Genomic DNA, 20,492 nt, shown 5'->3' with positions numbered 1-20,492 from the left:
CAGCAGAAATGGGCAGTTGCTCTAGAACCAACGATGCCAGCCAAGACAGACTGGTATTAGAGGTGGCCTCAGCCCCAACCCCCCCCCCCCTTGCTGATCCCCAAAAGCCAAGGGCACTGAGACCAGCATCTGGGCAAAGGAACCAGCAACAATGTTGTGGGACAGTCTCCTCCTAAAGCACAGAGGTGATGAGCAGGTGTGTCCTGTCTGCCTCCCCTTCCTGGACTTTTCTACGCAACAAAGTCCATCTTTTAAGACGCCCAGCAACCCACCCGCTTCCTCTTCTCAGCTCACAGACCACAAATGCCCACTGCACTCACGCAAAACTGGGACATCCTGTCTGCACACACCTTGCCACTGCTGGAGCCCTGGGCTGGGCAATCTCTTCATTATTTACAGAGCGGGAGTTCCCGCTGTCCTTCTCCTCCGCTGTGTGGCGAAGGACCTTAGCTCCCTGAGCCCCTGCCTTGCAACAAAAGGTCCCTGGTTCAAATCCCGCCATCTCCTGCCCAAAACCCAGTCGGTGTGGGCAACGCTGAGCTGAAGGGACAAGCGGTCTCGGGCAGGTTCCCGCGTCGCTGTCCCCAAACCTCCAGGAGCATCAAACTCTGGGAGACCCTCCCCAGCAGTGCGGGGAGGAAGTTTGCTGGGCGACAAGCCCTCGCGAGCGCCCAGCCCACCCGCGCCAGCCGGCACCCGAGGCAAGGGCTGCCTCTCCGTGCTGCTCCCGGGCTCTTACCTTCGCTGGTGGTGGCCGCGAGGCAGGCGGCGCAGGAGGCGATGAAGGCGGCCAAGGAGGCTGCTCGCTCCGCCGGGGTCCTGGCCATAGTGCACCGGGGGCAGCCCGGCGGGCCAGAGCGAGCGCCCTGGCTGCGTGCTGTCAGCGGAGCCCCGGCGCCTCCGACTGCACTTTCCCCACATTTGCTCCCATCCACACTCCGGCAGCGTTGCGCGCGGGAGGAGGGGGCGAGGCGCCCGGCTGCCTGTCACGGCGCAGAAGCCAATTGGATTTGCAGCTTCGCCAAAGTTTCCCCTTCCCTCCTCCTCCCCCGCCCCTCCTCTCCTCCCCATCCGCCACCTCCCACCCACCCCGATCGCTGGGCCAGGAAAGCATCTCCTTCCGCGCAGCCAGGGAGCGGGGTGGGCACCTTTGGTCAAACACCTCCTGCATCTCGCCTCCTCTGCGCGCAGCTCCAAAAAGAAGCCCTTGCCTCTTCTCGGTCCTTTGCGCCTTCCGCGTGGCAGGTTGTTTGCGGTTGCTAGGGAACCGAGCCTGGACAGCCTGGTGCCCGGTTTCCCCTTCCTGGACCCTCGGGCTGGGTGGATGCTCAAATGAGGGAAATGGGATGCTGGACAGGTCCCGGACCCAGCCGCTTGGACGGGAAGGCTGCAAAAAGCTGCCTAGAATGGCACGGATGGATTTGTCGATTGCAGTTCCTCATCCCTTCCGCCCCCAATCTGAAGTTTGGTCCTGTACATTTAAGCATCAGTTTATGGTTTGTTTGTTTGTTTGTTTGTTTGTTTGTTTGTTTGTTTGTTTGTTTGTTTCACTGCACATTTTTCCTGATCTGCCTCCTTTTTTGCAAGCAATTGGTATAATGCGTTTTGCATATTGTTTTCACGAAATTCTTATTACAATTTATTACCTTTTCACCCTAAGGTCCTGGGGTGGGTTACAACAATTTAAACGATTAAAACACAGCACTGATATTAAATCACAATATATACACAATATTGGACAATATTGGACAGGACTCTCATGATCTTAACACCCAAGATCAGGAAGGAGGCAGTCTTTCATAGATTTGGGACCTGAGTCGTTTATATGGATTTTATACATACACCCACCAAGGGGTGGATCTCCTATGAAACTAATGGAGATTACGCTTTACCACCCCTAATCCCAAAGCGACCTCAGAAGTGACTTTAGTCCACATTGTTTTTAAAAGATACGTCTAGTAAAACCGATTTCAGTTGCACAGCTCAAACTGATTATTATTTTGTTGTTGTATATGTTTCAACAATCCCAAAGTCTGAGTCAGTTGCCTTTCCTCTTAACTAAGCCCCAGACTTGCCCCACCCCCCTGCTACTTCAGGGCTCCACATTTTCTTATCTCTCGTGAAAATCAGCAAAATGTTGATTTTGTAGGTTTCCTGCTCAGCCTTAAAATACATCTTTAAAATGACAAATTCACAGCACCATGTGATGATACATAAGGTAAAAACTAAAGTGTATAATTAAAATGAGCAAATCACATTTTAAATCAGAAGTAACACATCTGTTTCTAATCAAGTTCAGCTTATTGATCTGGAAGTATAATTTTAAAAATGCTGTCCTGAGTGATAAAATGTTTGTTCTCCAGTTCCTGACCTTCAGCAGAGGTAGAGAACCTTTCCTCAGTCCCTAGGCTTCACTCTCCCATGGGGAACCTACTAGGGATTGACTATGGGATTGGGGTCCCCTTCAGCAGGGGATGGAAGAGAGGGTAGAGGGGCAGAGGGGAAAATGCATGCAAATCAAGCCCCATGCAAATCAAGTCAATAAGGTGAGTCCGTAGTAGCTATCAGTGGCCCTCTGGTTTGAGGTAGTCACACTATCATCCTCTGACTCCGTTGGAGTAAAAGGGTGCTGGAGCAGTTGAGGTGGTCCCTTCCCAGAGTGTGCAGCTGGTGTGGAACTGCTGCTCCTACATAAGGCTCAATCTAAAGCTGAAGCAACATCAGAGGGTGAGGCCAGGCCTCTGACGAGGTCAAGGCTTGCATCACAACACTGGGCAACCAATTCATGGTCTTCTAAACAGGGCTGTGCACCAGAGCTGTCCAAATTCCAGATCTCAAACCAAACTGGGCCAAATTGGATCAATGCAGGATTCAGCTGGGTCAGGTTGAGGCAGCCACAGATTGAAGCAGGTCTGCCCTGAATCACCCAGGGCTTTTAAAGGGGCCTGTTCTGGCAGGTGGGGAAGAGAGAGAAGAAAAAATGCCATGATCTCCATTTTCTATCCCTCCCAACTGCATGCTCTATTAAACACTGTCCAAGGCCCCTAAACTGAGTTGGAGCCAGATTCAGGTTGGGTCAGCCCCAGTTTGGATTGGGTCAGGTTGCGGCCAGTCTGAAGCAACTGGGGGCTTTTGCAAAACTCCTACTTCTACTATAACCACATCTTGCCCCTTTCACTGCCTCTTCTTTGAAAGGCTGGGTAGAGGATCTGCACACTGTCTGTTGCGGAGGAGGATGCTGTCGCTATTTGACACCAGACTTCTGTTTTGTTTTGTTTCCCAGGAAGCTCTGGGAGCACAGTTCTCATTGATGAAAGAGTGACCATAAATAGAGTTGGGTTTCTTTAGGGTTTTTGCTTCTTTTATCATTTCCCACATAGCAATGAATCCCCATGGTCTTAACTCAGAGTCCTAGCCATGATGACTAATCTGATGAGACTCTGGAATTGCAGAAAAGGCAGATCTTTTAGTGCAGAGGTACAAGACCTCCTTCCTTGGACCATTTGACCACACCCTTCAACATTTCACAGATGGTAATATGAATGCTCTTGTAAGACCTTTGTCCTCATACTACAGATCATTGCATTGTGCGAGTTCACCCCCCCCCCTTTCCTCTTAACTTTGTTGGATCCAGGATATAAAGGACTCTGAGACACAGCACCACGCGTGGACCTGTCTAACCCAGAAGAGACAGGGCGTACAAGCTGAGAATTCTCTTGGGTTGCATCTGATCTTCATGGCCACTTTGTACCAAGTGGAAACGCTAATACTGTAAGAGTGATGGGCCCTGTTGCTGGTCTTGTGTCAAGGAACTGTGAATGAGCCAGGTCAACCACAGGGCAAGCACACAAATGGCAGGCATGGAATGCAATTAGCTCTTTATTAACAGAAAATAACAACACGGAAGAGTCCTCTGGTTCACCTTAATGCAGCTAAGATGGTGCTGAAACTGACCACTAGCTTCAGCCTCCCCCCTCTAGCCTCTTACTTTGAATCCCTCACAAGAAGATGAAGGGGGTGAGATCCTCCTCCTCTGGGCCTGTCTGGCCTGTTGTTCAATAATGTGCAGCACTCTCCTTGATCAGGGTGTCAAAGGGGGAGGTGAGCCACCAGGACTGGGACTGTCCTGCTGCTATGTAGCAGGGCCAACCTCTGACTCCTCTCTTTCTGAGTCTGTGCTCACACAGTGACTCTCACCCTGTCTTGGAAGACCCTCCTTCTCCTGACCCCTCTTGATCTCTCAAACTCCCTGCTTCTAGCACCTCCTGGCTCATCTCTTCTGCAGACTGCTCTTCAATGTCCCATCTGGGATCTAAGTTGTCTTCTTCTGTGCCCTCCTTAGGGGGCTCTTGGGCAGGTGGTTCCCACCACTCTTCCTCATCCAGCCAGTCCCTGACATCTTGGGACCCTGACCCAGCTCTGCCTACTATATGTTTCTAAGCCATCTCTGATCCATGCTTTATTCCAGGGATGGGCAACCTACTTCAGCCTGAGCGCTGCATTCTCTTCTAGGCCACCTTCCCAAGTCCTCATGGCAGTGGTGGGTGGGACCAGAGACAAATGTAAATTTTACCTTTGCTCAGCACACTAGTTTCTGCAAACACCCCTTTCTATCCTCCATCCAGGCAAGCAAGAATCACTATCGGAGTTCAAGGACATATTCCAGGCAGAACAATGCAAAGCCAGGCTGGTGAGGGGTGTGGCCTCAGGAGACAAGGCATGGTTGGGGGCGGTGTCCTGCAGAAGGAGGATGTGAAGCAGGGCTGGGGAGGCGAGGGGCCTGGGGGAGGTTCTTAGGGCTAGAGGGAGAGGCCTGAGGCACTGGGCTTGAGGTTCCTCACGGCTGACCTAGATAAAGCAGTGGCCAGAAATGGCATGAGGCAGCTTCCTCGGTCCCAGCCAAACCCAGCTAGAAATTTCAGAAGCCGCCGTCTATTTGAGATCCATCCATAATGCAGAGCTATTAACTTTAAACTGTTGTCTTTGCTGCCGGGCCTTTGCTCACGCTGCGAATGCAAATATCAGCGAGACCCAAATTACACAGAGATGTGCATAATCCCTTTGAAAGCAATTGGTAAAAGTACACGCTCTGTGCAGAGCACCGTTCCCTTGGCCCAGGCAAATTATAACTAAGGGCTGGGCTACGCCTTATGGTTACCGAGGTTGACAAACCATCGTAGCTCTGCTTGTCTGGAACTCAGAGCGCAGGCTGAAGGCAAGACAACTCCCCAACATATTATAGGAGAATTGGTGGGGCATAAAGATGTCCTTACATGGAAGGAGGAGCTGTGGACTGGCCACCGTTCTTCTACTCACTCACCCTGGTTACCTCTTCTTTGGGGTTTAATCTGCCAGTGGGTGGGACCAGATATTAAAGTAGGTGTGGCCAAAACCATTGGAGGTGGGGCAGGCTGAAGAGGGGAGAGGTCACATATTCACTCTCTCCTTCAGCTAGAAATTGGAATGGGAGGATAAACAAAATATTAGGAGAGAGAGAGAGGAGAGAGAGAACGGGCACATTCACACAATACATTTAACAAATTTATTGACAGCTGCACAAATTATGATGGCTAGGAAGGGGAAGGGGCAAGCAGAATATAAAATGGATGAATGGTATACAGAGGTGTGGGATATAGCTAATAATGAGAAATTAACATGTGCCATTAACATAAGATAGGGAATATGCAGGAGAAATGATTTCGAGGAGATATGGAAGGTGTTTGTAGGATTTGTGCTTTTACAACGGAAAGGGGTCAAACCATCGCAAGAGGTGTTGACATTTTGGGAGGTTGTATACTTACAATGGAATACAATGGAATAATGTGGGGTGCGCATTTTTATTCTTATTTATTTATGATTATAGCTTTGTCAAAATAAAAATGAATGAATGAATTCTGGGAGCTGTAGTTATTCCCCTTCTAGAGCTAGAGTTCCCAGAATTCTCTGAGAAGAGGAATCAATGACATAGCATGGGTTGCCAATGCCTGGGGCCGTGAGGAAGGTGGGTGTGAGGGAGGGAAACAGATTGAATACACATTCAATGTGTATGCACATTCTTTCTTTTTTTAAAGAATTTTATTAGTATTTTCCACACAACAACACGAAAGATATCAAAAGATAACAATACACAACACACAAAAAACAACATTCAAAAACTAAAAAAACAAAAAACAAAACAAAACAAATCCATATCTTACAAATTAATATTATAAACACTAAAACAACAGCAACAAGACATTGACTTCCACCAATCCCACAGCACCTCCTTTATCTCTCATTCTGTCTTCCTGTTTTCCTGTTTTCTTTATCCTCTCTATCCTAACATCTAGATATAAATCCTTCTTTCATGTCCTTTCACTTCACAAGGTTATTCCAGACTCAGCCAGATTTCTGCCCTTGAACCTTGGCTTTTGAGGTATTCATTTAGGCACTCCCATTCTTTTTTTACTTCACTTTTTGGTTTTTGTCTTATTATATCTGTCAATTTGGCTAATTCTAAGTATTCTGAAAGGGACGCGGGTGGTGCTGTGGGTAAAAGCCTCAGCGCCTAGGGCTTGCCGATCGAAAGGTCGGCGGTTCGAATCCCCGCGGCGGGGTGCGCTCCCGTTGTTCGGTCCCAGCGCCTGCCAACCTAGCAGTTCGAAAGCACCTCCGGGTGCAAGTAGATAAATAGGGACCGCTTACTAGCGGGAAGGTAAACAGCGTTTCCGTGTGCGGCTCTGGCTCGCCAGAGCAGCGATGTCACGCTGGCCACGTGACCCGGAAGTGTCTCCAGACAGCGCTGGCCCCTGGCCTCTTAAGTGAGATGGGCGCACAACCCTAGAGTCTGTCAAGACTGGCCCGTACGGGCAGGGGTACCTTTACCTTTACCTTTAAGTATTCTGAGAGCTTACATAGCCATTCTCCCCTAGTAGTGTATACACATTCACCCCTCTCATGGTGTCTGCATCACACAGGTGATCACAACCACACAGATATGAAAACAAGAGTCATACCATTGTCTGGAGAGGTCACTTCCTGGTTCTCCTGGAGAAACCATTTTCAACGGAGCCCAGCGAGGGAAGCACGCAGCTGTTTTGAGGCAGCAGCGGGTGTTGAAATTTTGCACCCCTAACAATTTTGCGCCTGCGGTAACCACCCCCGTGGGTCCCCCCCTCCACTCTACTCCACTGAGAGGGATTGTTAAACCACTCTGTAGTGCTTCCTCAGAGTGAGGGAGGGGAGATGGTGAGGCCAAGGCCCAGCCATCCCTGCCACCATGTTAGCAGCGGCAAAACAATGAACATGTTAGGGTGGAAGCGAAGAAGGGCAGAAGCCAGTCCTGGTCATGTCACTGAAGAAGCTGATCTTCAAAACTGCCTGATGCTTTGGGGAGGGGGCACATCCTGGAGAGCAGACGGCATGAAAAGACGGCCTAAGCAATGGTTTGGAGTGTCCCCACGCTAGTAGGTGGTGCTCCCAGCCGCCCTGACCAGAATGTAGATGCTGGCCTCGTACAATGGATTCCCAGAGTGCAGTTGGCAGGTCAGCTACCTTCTAATCCCATCTGAGGGTGTCAGTGAGGCTCAGTCGTCACACGCCTAAGCACCCCGTATCCCACCCCCGGGCTCAGCTTTCTATGATGCCAGCCTCCGTGAAATCACTCTGACATTAGCCACTTCCTAATAAAGCTGTCAGAGGCACCCCCATTATCTCCCAGCCTACCAGCCCCACTTGCCCTCAGTTTCACCAGATAATCTGCCTTTTAAAAATAGATTTTCTGCTGGCTCAGTGGAAGCTGAGCCCCATCTCAGCTACTTGTTACCACAGTGCAATGCAAAAAAGAATAAGAAGGGGAGGGGGGGACTTGATTGTCACAGAGACTAATTATTGTGCCATTCCCCAAAGTCCTGCTGAATGAAATTAAAATGTTTCAAGGGAAAACTCAAGCACCTCCGCTTTTTTGAGCCCAGGCTTGTGGAGGTTTGGAGTACAGGTAGATAGATCAGATGCATAGTGCCAGGTAAGGCGAAGAAATTCGATTCAGTTTGCATTTAAAGGTAAACCTGCCTAATTGACAGATTAAGAAACAATATGCAAGCTGAAATCTGCAAATTTTCCTAATTTTGCAATGCAGCTCTTCAGCCAAGAAACATGTGTCAAAAATGCATATAGGAGGATAAATAACAATGCACTTATTGGTGAAAATAACATTTAAAAATGCACAATATTAGGGGGAATTGCATTCATTCATACATGATAGATAGATAGATATAGATGATAGATAGATAGATGATAGATAGATAGATAGATAGATAGATAGATAGATAGATAGATGATAGATAGATAATGATGATAGATTAGAGAGAGAGAGAGAGAGAGAGATGATAGATAGATGATAGATAGATAGATAGATAGATGATAGATAGATAGATAGATAGATAGATAGATAGATAGATAGATAGATGATAGATAGATATAGATAGATAGATAGATAGATAGATAGATAGATGATAGATAGATAGATGATAGATAGATAGATAGATAGATGATAGATAGATAGATAGATAGATAGATAGATAGATAGATGATTCTTGTGGAAACGTGGAGAACACACCACAGCATCATTAAAAGCTTGGCAGGCAGGGCATAGAAACTGTTGGGACATATTTGGTGCTTCCATCCAGTTCCAAACTTCTTGCCTGATTCAGGAACTCCTCAGTTGTGACTCCTGAACCTTGTCCTTTGCCAAGCAAGTCCTGCTCCTTGCCTGAATAAAGTTCTCTTTCTCACTGCTTGAGAATGTTGGGCAGGAGTCAGGACACCTTCTTCAAACACTGGCTCTGCTCTGCCCTCTCCTTGAGTCTTTTCTGCCCAGTTGGGAATGCCTCATTGAACTCTGATCATGCCTCTTGCTTTCCTGGATGGAGGACAGAGAAAAGGGTGTGTAGCAACTAGCTTACTGTAGAAAGGCAAATTTTACATTTGGTGCTCCACCACTTCTGCCTCTGGCCCTGCCCACCACTAGAAATTCTCCCCAAGTAGGCTACAGAGAAGGGAACGTGGTCCTTGCCCTGTAAAAAGTTCTCCTGCTGCATTGGTTCTGTTCTTCCCATATATATTGAGTTTGTTCTGTTCAGAGCAGATAGAACTTAATAGACATAACTAGCTTAGGACCAATAATTCCTATGGGATTACTCTGAGTAAGACTTGGTTAGATACATTGCATTATATCCAGGGGCATCTGTAGGCTATTGATCATTTGGCTGTGATAACTGCATTGCAAGGGGCAAGACAAGACGACCTTTTGGGTCTCTTCCAACCGTACAATTCTACAATTCTATGGTTTGCTCGGTGCCAGCATTTTTTCTGCTTGGCTCACCATGTCCATATTCTCTCCCTTTTTGCACCATGCACCCATATCCCTCCCGTCGTCTAATATTTGTGTAGAGCCATTTATGTTCGTATATACTGTCCATTGCTATTGAGAACCTCAGCGATAGAGGATTGCATATATTTTAACTTGGTCTTGTGTGTGTGGTTTTTTTTTAAAGAGAGATGCAGGTCAGTGCCCAGCAGGGGAGCCCTGGCAGACATAGAACAGCTGTGTGCAGCCTGCAAAGGGATATGCCAATCACGCAAAGCAGCAGCTGCAAGCATCAGACATGCTACATAGGGGGGGGAAGGCTGCAAGTAGACCAAGCCCGAAGAACACAAAAAGCTGTGAGCTTCAAAGAGAGACCCCGGTTCAGCTCACTAATGGGAATAGATGTTTGTGCTAGGAGGGCGACAAGATGCAATGGAGGATTTCAGGCTTCTCAAGATTTGTTGTTGTTGTTTGCAGGTGTATTACACAAGGACATAAATTGAGGCTGCTGGATCAGGCCAATGGGCCATCTATCCCCACAGATGCCTGCGAAAAGTCTGCAAGATGGGTATGAGCAGAACAGCAACTCTTCCCTACTGCAATTGACAGCAACTGGTGTTCAGGGGCATACAGCCTCGGACAGTGGAGACAGAGCATAGACATCATAGCTAGTAACTGTTCTAGCCTTTTCCTCCATAAGAATCAGAATCAGGAGAATCTTTATTTGCATCAGCCACTAGCCATAGCAATAAAATAAAATAAAACGTACTGAAGACAGAGGTGAAAACTTAACTATACAAAATACATTTTGGAGGTTTGCATCAATAATCAAATAATAGATCTTATTCTAATTGCCCCCACTAAAAAACGTGTAGTTTTTGCTGTCACCTGATCATCTTGATCTGCTAGAAGAAAGGACATGGTAGCAATGGTGGAGTGATCTGGCATGGACAATAATAGAGGGGTAATAACCTCACTCCTCAAATCTTTATAAAGAGTGCAAGCCAGAAGCACACGAGCCACCGACTCAATACTGCCATTTCCACATGGACACAACCGTTTTTCCAGTGGAATTTTTTGAAATCATCCTTCAAGTACAGTGGTACTTCGGGTTATGTACTTAATTTGTTCCAGAGGTCCGTTCTTAACCTGAAACTGTTCTTAACCTGAAGCACCACTTTAGCTGATGGGGCCTCCTGCTGCTGCCACGCCGCCGGAGCCCAATTTCTGTTCTTATCCTGAAGCAAAGTTCTTAACCTGAAGCACTATTTCTGGGTTAGCGGAGTGTGCAACCTGAAGTGTATGTAACCTGAAACATATGTAACCCGAGGTACCACTGTACAGCCGAAGGCAGTATACTCAATCTTACGAAAGTGAAAGCGGGTCTGTATTTTGGAATGGTTAAATTTTGCAAATAGGGTGCCAAAGTGTCAAAATGACTAGGTGGGAAATAATCATACCATGGACAAAATTTCCTTATTGTGGCCAAATTATTCTGTCACTCCATATCATATAGGCGCTGTATAATTAAATGATTTGCTTTGCTGAAGCCCAGTGTTAATAACTGTTATGGTGATAAACCAGAAAAGTACAGCTTTCGGTTGACCATTTTAGCCCAATCTCATGAGTTTTATCTGTTTGTCTTTTGAAGCTGCCTTCTGTGGGAGAGAGTTCTATAGAATCACCTATGTGCTGCATGATTAAAGGTAAAGGTAAAGGTACCCCTGCCCATACGGGCCAGTCGTGTCCAACTCTAGGGTTGTGCGCCCATCTCACTTAAGAGGCCGGGGGCCAGTGCTGTCCGGAGACACTTCCGAGTCACGTGGCCAGCGTGACGAAGCTGCTCTGGCGAGCCAGCACCAGCGCAGCACACGAAAACGCCATTTACCTTCCCGCTATAAAGCGGTACCTGTTTATCTACTTGCACTTAAGGGTGCTTTCGAACTGCTAGGTGGGCAGGAGCTGGGACCAAAAGACAGGAGCTCACCCCGCCGCAGGGATTCGAACCGCCAACCATACGATCGGCAAGTCCTAGGCACATGTCATTGACACAGTAGTACTGCATTAGTGGCGAAGGATTGTCCACACCTTATTCTACTTTATTAGTTGCTCTTCGGTGCTTCTGCTATGTTGGCAAATTATTGCCACCTGGAGGGGCTCTCTTGTGCTATAGCGCAACAAAAGCAGGACAAAACCACAAGCCAGAACATTTGTGGGACGGAAAGTTCCATGCTGTCTTCAGGAAGTTTCAGGACTGATTGTAAGCATAGCAGTGTCCAATCACAGAACTGTGGAGTTGGGTCATCTCATCCAACCACCTACACTGCAGGAATCATAGCTGAAGAATCCCTGGCGGGTGGTCATCCAGACTTATCTTTAAAAACCTCCAATGAAGGGTAGTCCACCACCTTCCAAGGTAGTCTGTTTGACTGTCAAACAGCTCTTACCATCATAAAGTTCTTCCTAATGTTTTTAGTCAGAATCGCCTTTCTTGTCATATGAATCCATTGTTTTGGGTCGTACCCTCTAGAGCAGCAAAAAACAGGCTTGCTCCACCTTCCGTGTGATAGCCCTTCCGATATTGGAAGGTGGCTATCATCACCTCTCAGTCTTCTCTTCTCTTCTCTTCTCTTCTCTTCTCTTCTCTTCTCTTCTCTTCCCTTCTCTTCTCTTCTCTTCTCTAGGCCAAACATACCCAGCTCCCTCAACTGGTCCTCACAAGACTTGTTTTCCATCTTGGTCGCTCTCCTCTGCACATGTTCCAACTTGTCTATTGACAAGGTCTTCTTAAACTGTGGTGCTGAAAAGTGGACACACTACTCCACATGGAGTCTGACCAAAGCATAATAGAGTTGTACTATACTTTCCAACAGTTGTGGGAAGAATTGCAGGAGGTATATTTTCCTCTTTTTCTGTGGAGGACAGGTGAGCAACCTGCAACCCTGAACTCAATGCAAATTCACCCTTCCATATGGAAGTAGGTTTTGGGTAGAAGAACTATGAGGAAAAGGGGTGTCATTGATAGGTATGAGAGGTGTTGTGTGCCTCCCCTTCAGTGACCCAGATGGAAGGTATGGAAACTATAGAGCCTATGAAACCCGGGGAGGGGGGAGCCATAGCCCAGTGCTTTGCATGCAGAAGGTTCCAGGTTTGATCCCTAGCATCTTTAGGTAGGCCTGAAAAAGAGGTGGTCTAAAATTCTGGAAAGCCCCTGGCTGTCAATATAGACAATCATGAGCTAGATCAACCCATAGTCTGGCTACATATAAGGCAGCTTCCCATGTTCCTTTTTAAACAGTTGGAACCTTGAGGACTCGAATCTTGAATTACCTTTAAGGAAACAGACCACAGCTCTGTAGCAGAACATCTTCTTGGCATGCTGTAGGTCTTGGGTTTAATCCCTGACACCTCCAGGTAGCATCGGATGAGCGTCTGAAAACCTGGAAGGCTGCTGCCAATCAGTGCAGGCAAGGCCAAGCTAGATGGAGCAACAGTCTGACTCTGTATAAGGCAGCTTTCTAGGTTCCTTTGTAATGGAGCGCAGTGGACAGAATTCTGAGCAGGCATGCTCTGCATTGCAGTTTCCACTTGAGTATTTGGGTTACTAATTGATTGTATTATTTGTAAGAAGGCTTAGACACTGATGAGTGCAACGGTGGGATGAAACAGTTTAAAATAAATGAAACAAGTAAATCCGAACACACACACACACACACAGCCTTCTATCAGCCTGCTCTCTCCTTGATTTTCCCAGTGGCGAGGCAAGACCTCATTGGGATGCATGGCGCTCACTTATGATTGACAAAAGGCATCACAATCTTCTCCATCTCCCTGTCACCATGACCGCCTCCCAGGCCCCTGAGACTGGCCACTTCTGGGGTCTTGGGGCTGATTCTCATTCATGTCAGTCCACCTGGTGGTCAGAATGTGGTAGTGGTAGTGAGTGGTGGCACTGATGTGTGCTCACGTTGTACAAAGTCCGGCAGAGTCTGGCTCAAAGTGACATGGACTTGGTTAAAAATGGCCCAGCGGCCCAGCATGGGCGGCCGAGATTCCTTTGTCCCACGGTTCTCCGTCTCAGACCCTAGAAGGCAGCTGGGATGAAGCCGTCTCGCAACAAGCAAGGCTGAAGATGTAAGGAGAGGCATGAAATTAGCAATGACAGTTGTAACCGCCACCGCGTCAGGCATTAAATGGAACATGGGCCACACAGCGTGGGTCCTTTCTCGCCATCAGCTACACTGCGCCCAGTGCTGCAAAGCCTGTCATGTGAAGATAAAGGAACAAGTACAATGAGATGAGGACAAAAGAGAGGATTGGCTCAGCCACTAGGCCACTGTCGGCAGTTGCTCCAGAAAGACACCTTTTTCTCTCTCCTCAAAATATGAAGTTTGCTAAGACAATGTTCTAATGCCTAGCCTTAGCGAGGTCTGGGCAAGGGATGCCAACCAGGATGTGCTTGAACAAATTTGTAAGTGAACCAATCACAAGATTCAAGTTCACCCCATTTGTATATAATGTTCTTTTCGTGATTTTCATTTTTACACATTTCAATAATTTTACAATCATTTAAACATTTCAAAACTCGACTTTCTTCCCCCTCTTTCTGTGGTTCCTTAAATTTATTTTTTATATTTCCTGCATATTCCAAATTAATTTACTCACTTATTCATCTACTTCAAAAATATACTCTCTTAGGTTATAATCCTCCCAATGTTCTCTGTTTACAGTTTATTTGTAAATATTCAATAAACCATTTCCATTTTTTTATAAAAAGTTTGTTGTCTTGATTTCTTATTTTTCCGGTAAGTTTCACCATTTCTGTGTATTTTGTAAGTTTTTGTATCCATTCTTCTTTTGCTGGGACTTCTTCTTTCCATTTTTGGGCAAGTAACATTCTTGCCACTGTAGTCACATACATGAATAAATTTCTATACCGTTTGGGTAGTTCTGCACCTATAATTCCCAAAATTATAATTCTGTCCCTATAACTCCCAAAATTATAGGAAATTATAGGAATTGGGGGGATTTCCTTTTCGAATATAATGTTCTTAGCTTCCCACAAGCACCCATTCCACTCTCCCTGTATGCAGTTCAGCCCAAAGGCACCAGGTTGGCCCCAAGATCGTGGGGGCCCAGCACATGACACGGGCATGACGTATATCACAGTGTATGACGTCACTTGCGACATGCGTTGTGTGTGTGTGTGTGACGTCACTGTGTTGTGCGTTGCATGCATGCACACAATGCGCATGCAATGGAGAAGGTCGAGGCTCTGGAGAAGCCAGCCACTGGACCTGCAATGTGCAACGTGCACCATGCATATGACATCCCATGTACAACACACACAGTGCCTTAAGATTCTCATCAGTAGGCAGGCGCTGAGGTTTCTTTGTTTGTACTCCTGCCAATTAGCCCACCGCTGGGCTCTGCTACTCCAGACAAACCTCCTTTTTCTGTTTCCTCTCTCTTTGGTAACACTTGCCATTCACTTTTACTCGGCTGCAATTTCTCTTCTCTCAGTTCACCGCAGATGATGCTCTTTACCCTTATTCCTGCGCTAGTCAATGTCTTACGTTGTGTCTCTCATTACATTTCCTGCTTTTCTGCCTGTCCTCTGCCTGCCTCACCACTTGTTCTTTCACACTCTCTCATGCACCCTCCATTCCAATCTTCCCTCCCTCCCTCCCATCTCATCTCCTGTCCTGCATGTTTTCTTTCACTCCCTTTCCCTCTCACAGGATCCCATTCATCCGCACTCTCTTTGCTCTTTGCTGCAGCCCATTTCACCCCTGCTTTCTTTCCCCTATGTTAGCTCCTTTGCTCCTATTTCTCCTTCTGTTTCTCTATTCCTGGGACCTACACCTCACATTTATCCTCTGCTGGGCTACACAGTGCTATGTCCTCTGCATGCTCTCCCTCTAACCTCCCAAAGAGAGTCTGAGAGTCAGTCAGAGGGAGATCTGACTTGTTAAACTAGGCCTGTATGGCAGGGGATGGCAAACCTTTTTTTTTCCATTTTGGGCAGCCTCCCAGAGGCTACATACCAGTGGTGGGCACAGCTAGAAGCAAATGTTACCTTTGCCCGGCAGTGACATATCGTGGGTTGCCAGTCCCTGGGACCGCGCAGAGCAGAGCAGCCTCCCAGAGGCTACATACCAGTGGTGGGCACAGCTAGAAGCAAATGTTACCTTTGCCCGGCAGTGACATATCGTGGGTTGCCAGTCCCTGGGACCGCGCAGAGCAGGGGGTGGGAGGGAAATGGATGGAGTACGCATGCGTGTACGGCATCCGTGTCACCCAGGATATTGCAGCCACAGAGATAAGAAAATAAGAGTTATTTTGTTGTGTGGAGAGGTCGCTTCCTGATTCGCATAATGAAGCTGTTTTCAACACAGCCCAGTCATGGAAGCGTACAGCTGTAGTCAGGCAGTACCAGGTGTTGAAATTTTGCACTCCTAACAATTTCGCACCTTGGCTGACTGCTCCCACGCCATGCCACTGTTGCCCAGTAAGTTAGCTTCTACACACACATGCACACAGCCCTCTATATTCTTCATCTAGACAAGCGAGAGGCATTATCAGAGTTTTAGGACACATTTCAGCCCCTCAGCAAAGCTTGAGGAGGGTGCAAGCAGATCTGCGCTGGGGGTGTGGCCTGTGTAGAGGGATGTGTGTCCTGGGAAGAGTCTTGAGGTCTAGACAGAGAGCCTTGAAGGCCAATTTTGGCCCAGGGACATGAGGTTCCTTATCCCTAATTTAAAATATAGAATGTAGCAGTGATAACATGTGGTTGGGAATGTTGCCATTTATATCTTTATTTATTTGCAGTTCTGCTATTTCACAAATATTGTATCTTCAAAAAAGATATCTATGATGACCTTTACCGATATAGCAGTTCCTTTTCCTAACACATCCAATCCCCCTCTCTCCCTGCTTGTTGTTGTACTGTCACCACCCCCTCTTACAGATTTTCCTTCCCTTCCTTTCTCTCCCCCCCCACCCCACGTCCCGCCGTAACAAATCAGTAACACACAGCAAGAGGAAGCAGTTCCACTGACAGATAGAACTGGTGCTATCATCCCTCTTGAATGTCACCAGGAAAATTGCATGGCACACTCTGAAATTCAAATTAGAGCTTGCTTGAAACTGCTAAAACTCATCAAATGCTTGCTTTGAAGTCCACTGGGAGGTTGGTCATTTCTTTTAAATTAGTCCCTGTTGAAAATGAAAATGCAGGGAGCTGATGCATTAGCATACTGGAGTGTCAGAGACGGTGAAATGTTCCCCTTTTTTAAAAAAGAGAGAGAGAGAGTACCTGTACTTTCACTTCCACACAAAGCCACACTCTCAAACGGAACTCTTAGCACATTAGCGTACATGAAGGAATCATGTCAAGCTCCCAGTTTGACAACGAAGTGATTTCCTTGTAGGAACGAGGTGAGACAGCTCCCGGCTCGTGCAGAGAATCCCTACTGTACCAGCTGGAGCCCTCACAAGCCATTTGGGTTTTCCCAATGGCCCAGGCCCCTTTGCTAAGTGGAGGGGTTCCGATTCTGACATCATGAAAGTGACCCCGAGGAAGGGACATTTGAGCACGATGCTCTGTTTCATGTGCGGCCTCTTGCCGTATGTTGCATGATGAGTTAACTCCCTTAGGCTCAGAGTTGATTAGCTCGGTTTAAGCAGAGCTCTTTCGCCCCAAATTGGAAAATAACGCGGCTTAATTGAGTCCATCCAAATCAATTCAGACCCTTGATTGGGTCCAGTTCCTTGAGAGCTTGAGGCTCGCAGGAGAAGCAAGCAGTGCCCACTCAAAGCAGAGAGCAGAACAGAACAGGACCTTGGACAGCTCCAAAAGGCTGCTGGATCAGCTGTTGCCTCTGCAGGGAGCTGTGGTAGGTGGAGGTGCATGTGCCAGCAGTCCTCAGAGATGCCAGGGATTGAACCTGGGACCTTCTGCATGCAAAGCAGATGCCCTTCCACCGAGCTACAGCCTTTCCACAATTCATCTTGCACCTGCTGAACCACTAGCACAGCAAATTTCATGCTGCACATATTTAATGGCATTTAGAGTGGGGATGGGGAGTCTGAGGACACCCATCTTCTCTGACCATTGACCATCCTGACTTTGGACCGATAGGAGTCTGGCAGCACATGGAGAGCCAGACTGGGAATATGGTAATAGCAATAATGGGAATGAGATGTTTGGAGGCAGAGGGAGCTTGGCAGGTTCTGCTTGCTAGGGCCATGCACTGAATCTGACCAAAGGCTGGATCCTGAACCAAATTGGGCCAATTCAAGTGGATGCAGGCTTACCCGTGTTAGTGCTATAAGAGGAACAGCCTGTTTTATTTATTTATCATATTTATATCCCACCGTTCCTCCAAGGAGCTCAGGGTGACATACACAATTCTCTTTCTCCCCATTTTCTCCTTACTACAACCCTCTAAGGTGGGATAGATGCTGACACTGAGTGAACTGGCCCTGAGGTCACAGCCAGTGTGCTTCATGGCTGAGTGGGGATTTGAAACCTGGTCTTTCAAGTCTTAGTCCAACACTCTAACCACTACACCACACTGGCTCTTCAGTTGGTGTTACAGTGGTACATCAGGTTACAGGCACTTCAGGTTACAGACGCTTCAGGTTACAGACTCTGCTAACCCAGAAATAGTACCTCGGGTTAAGAACTTTGCTTCAGGATGAGAACAGAAATCGGGTGGCGGCGGCACAGCGGCAGCGGGAGGCCCCATTAGCTAAAGTGGTGTCTCAGGTTAAGAACAGTTTCAGGTTAAGAACGGACCTCCGGAACGAATTAAGTTCTTAACCCAAGGTATCACTGTACTCTGTTATTCAGAGTAGATCCTTTGAAGTGAATGAACATGCCTAACATAGGTCCATTAATTTCAACCAGCCTACTCTGAGTAGGACGTAGTTGGAGACAACCCTCTGTTTTCTTCCTAATGTTTCATCTTGTTCTTTGAGCAATTAATCAAAATCTTCCAAAGGTTATCGACTTTGAGAGGGAATTATTAAATAGTCCTGCAATACAGTCAGATGAAGAAGGGACCATTAGACACTCTTTAAATTAATTATCTGGATTGGATGGTGCTAGGAGAATCTTACTAAAACTTTGCCTTTATTCTATCACCTATGTTTTTTTAATTAACATCTGGAAGGAATTAATAAGATTAAGCAGGATCCTATCATCTTGGGATGAGGCAAAATGGGTAGTAATCCATAAGTTAAGAAGAATCAAGACTCTTCAAAGCCCATTTCTCTCCTGAATATTGACTACACTGTTAGCTGTCCATTTATATGTGGATTTTCCAATCAATATACCAGTCCTGATCACACAGGGGTGCAAATTCTCTGATACTGTTTTTTTGTTTTTTTTAAAAAAATGATTAGTATAATAGCAAAATTAGAAAGTTTTTTTTAAAAAAAGCTGTCCTGCTTTTCCAATTACTGGTGCATACCTGAAAGGCTTTCAGTGCCCCAAAGAATGGAAATTTCTGAAAAGTCTCACTGGGGAATATGCCCTAGGAATGTATTTAAACAATGGGTAACACTGATATATAATATCCCTAAAGCATGGATGATTCTCATTAATGGGGGCTACTCTGTTTTTTCACTTTTCAACGTAACACAGCTAGAATATGACCACGTCTAATGCTTGTTTAGTGTATGTAATACTTGGCAATTGTTATACAGGGGAATGAAATTGTCCAAGGGATTTAAAACTGGTTGAAAAGAAAATTGCCTTTATAAGAATAATATTATATACGAGTGACGTCAATGTTATTCTGCAATTCGGTATGGAACACCTCACTTTGAAACAATGTTGAACATGATTCCAGTGAAGATTATTAACATCACGCAAATCAGATGCAATTGTTTTGCAATGCTCCCCAAGAGAATCAAACAATGTCACATCTTTGTAACAAGAAGGAAATCCCAGCTATACACTAGGAATAGCTTTCTAATGGGAAGAACTATTTGACAGTGGGACGGACTTCCTCAGAAAGTGGTGGACTCCCTTTCATTGGAGGTTTTAAAGCAGAGGTTGGATGGCCATCTGCCAAGGATTCTTTAGCTGTGATTTCTGCATTGTAGACAGTTGGATGAAATGACCCTTAACTCTACAGGTCTATGGGTCTATGATTCTCTACAGCTTTGTTTATAATCAGTGCATATCCTGCAATTTCCAGCTGAAATCCTGGAACATTTTCTCCCATTCTAATTTGTGTTTTTGCCCTGCTTTTGTTGTTCTATGGCATGAGAGAGCCCCATCATATTGTAACATTGTGCTAGCACCTCAGAAGCTTCGATGGACAAGTAATAAAATGGAATAATGTGAGGACCTGTTAGGAGACCTCTGTCCCTCTCACAGACAGGGCCGGCCCACCCATGAGCTAAGATTAGGCTATTGCCTTGGTCAGCAGGATCCACAGGGGCAATAGATTCATCCTCCAAGGAATATATTGCCCACTGGTGCTGCTGCCACAATTGCAGAAATGGCTGTAGTACACTTCTTGGAGACTAGATCTGCCTTCTCCTCAGCAGCCCACCCCATGTCACCTCTACAGTGGCTCGCTGGCAAACAGGAGGTGCTGCTGGTCTCCCATCCTTGTCCCCAATGTATATTTTCATTCCTCTCTTGTTTCTGATGTACATCTTCATTCACCCCTTCTTCCCTGACAGGTGAGGGGAGCCATTTTGTGGTTCGCCTCAGGTGGCAAAATGTCTCGGGCTGGCCCTGCACAGAGAGCTACAATCCTCAGAGTCATACCCTCCAACATTTCTCTGATGAAAATAGGGGTGCCTTTTCTAGTAGTAGTAGTAGCAGTAGTAGTAGTAGTAGTATTCCCCACCCATCTGAGTAGGATGCCTCAACCACTCTGAGTGGCTTCCAACATGTATGAACACATAATAAAACATTTAAAAAGCTTCCCTATACAAGGCTGCCTTCAGATGTCTTCTAACAGTTACTTATCACCTTGGCTCAGGGATAGCCTAACTCCAACATTTCTCCAATGAAAATAGGAATGCCCTAAGGGAAAGTGGGGCATTCTGGGATCAAATCAGAGACCAGGACTGCCCCTGGAAAATAGGAACACTTGGGGGGGGTGTCTACAGAGTTCCC

At 46.6% G+C, this 20,492-nt stretch overlaps 1 protein-coding gene across 1 annotated transcript in view; it reads right to left on the bottom strand.

Annotated features, from left to right (window-relative positions):
* The window catches only part of EPHA8 (EPH receptor A8), a 61,403-nt gene extending 60,418 nt beyond the window's left edge, over positions 1-985 (bottom strand). Inside the window, exon 1 of the mRNA XM_028740993.2 lies at positions 740-985. Within this exon, the coding sequence (XP_028596826.2) occupies positions 740-827 (88 nt within the window). The 5' untranslated portion in view covers positions 828-985. The remainder of the gene's footprint in view (positions 1-739) is intronic.
* Positions 986-20,492: the final 19,507 nt, after the last annotated feature.

This window comes from Podarcis muralis, chromosome 7, assembly GCF_964188315.1.
Source record: "Podarcis muralis chromosome 7, rPodMur119.hap1.1, whole genome shotgun sequence".
Lineage (NCBI taxonomy): Eukaryota > Metazoa > Chordata > Lepidosauria > Squamata > Lacertidae > Podarcis > Podarcis muralis.
The sequence above is the reverse complement of the archived record's forward strand: the minus strand, read 5'-3'. Positions and strand labels throughout refer to the sequence as shown.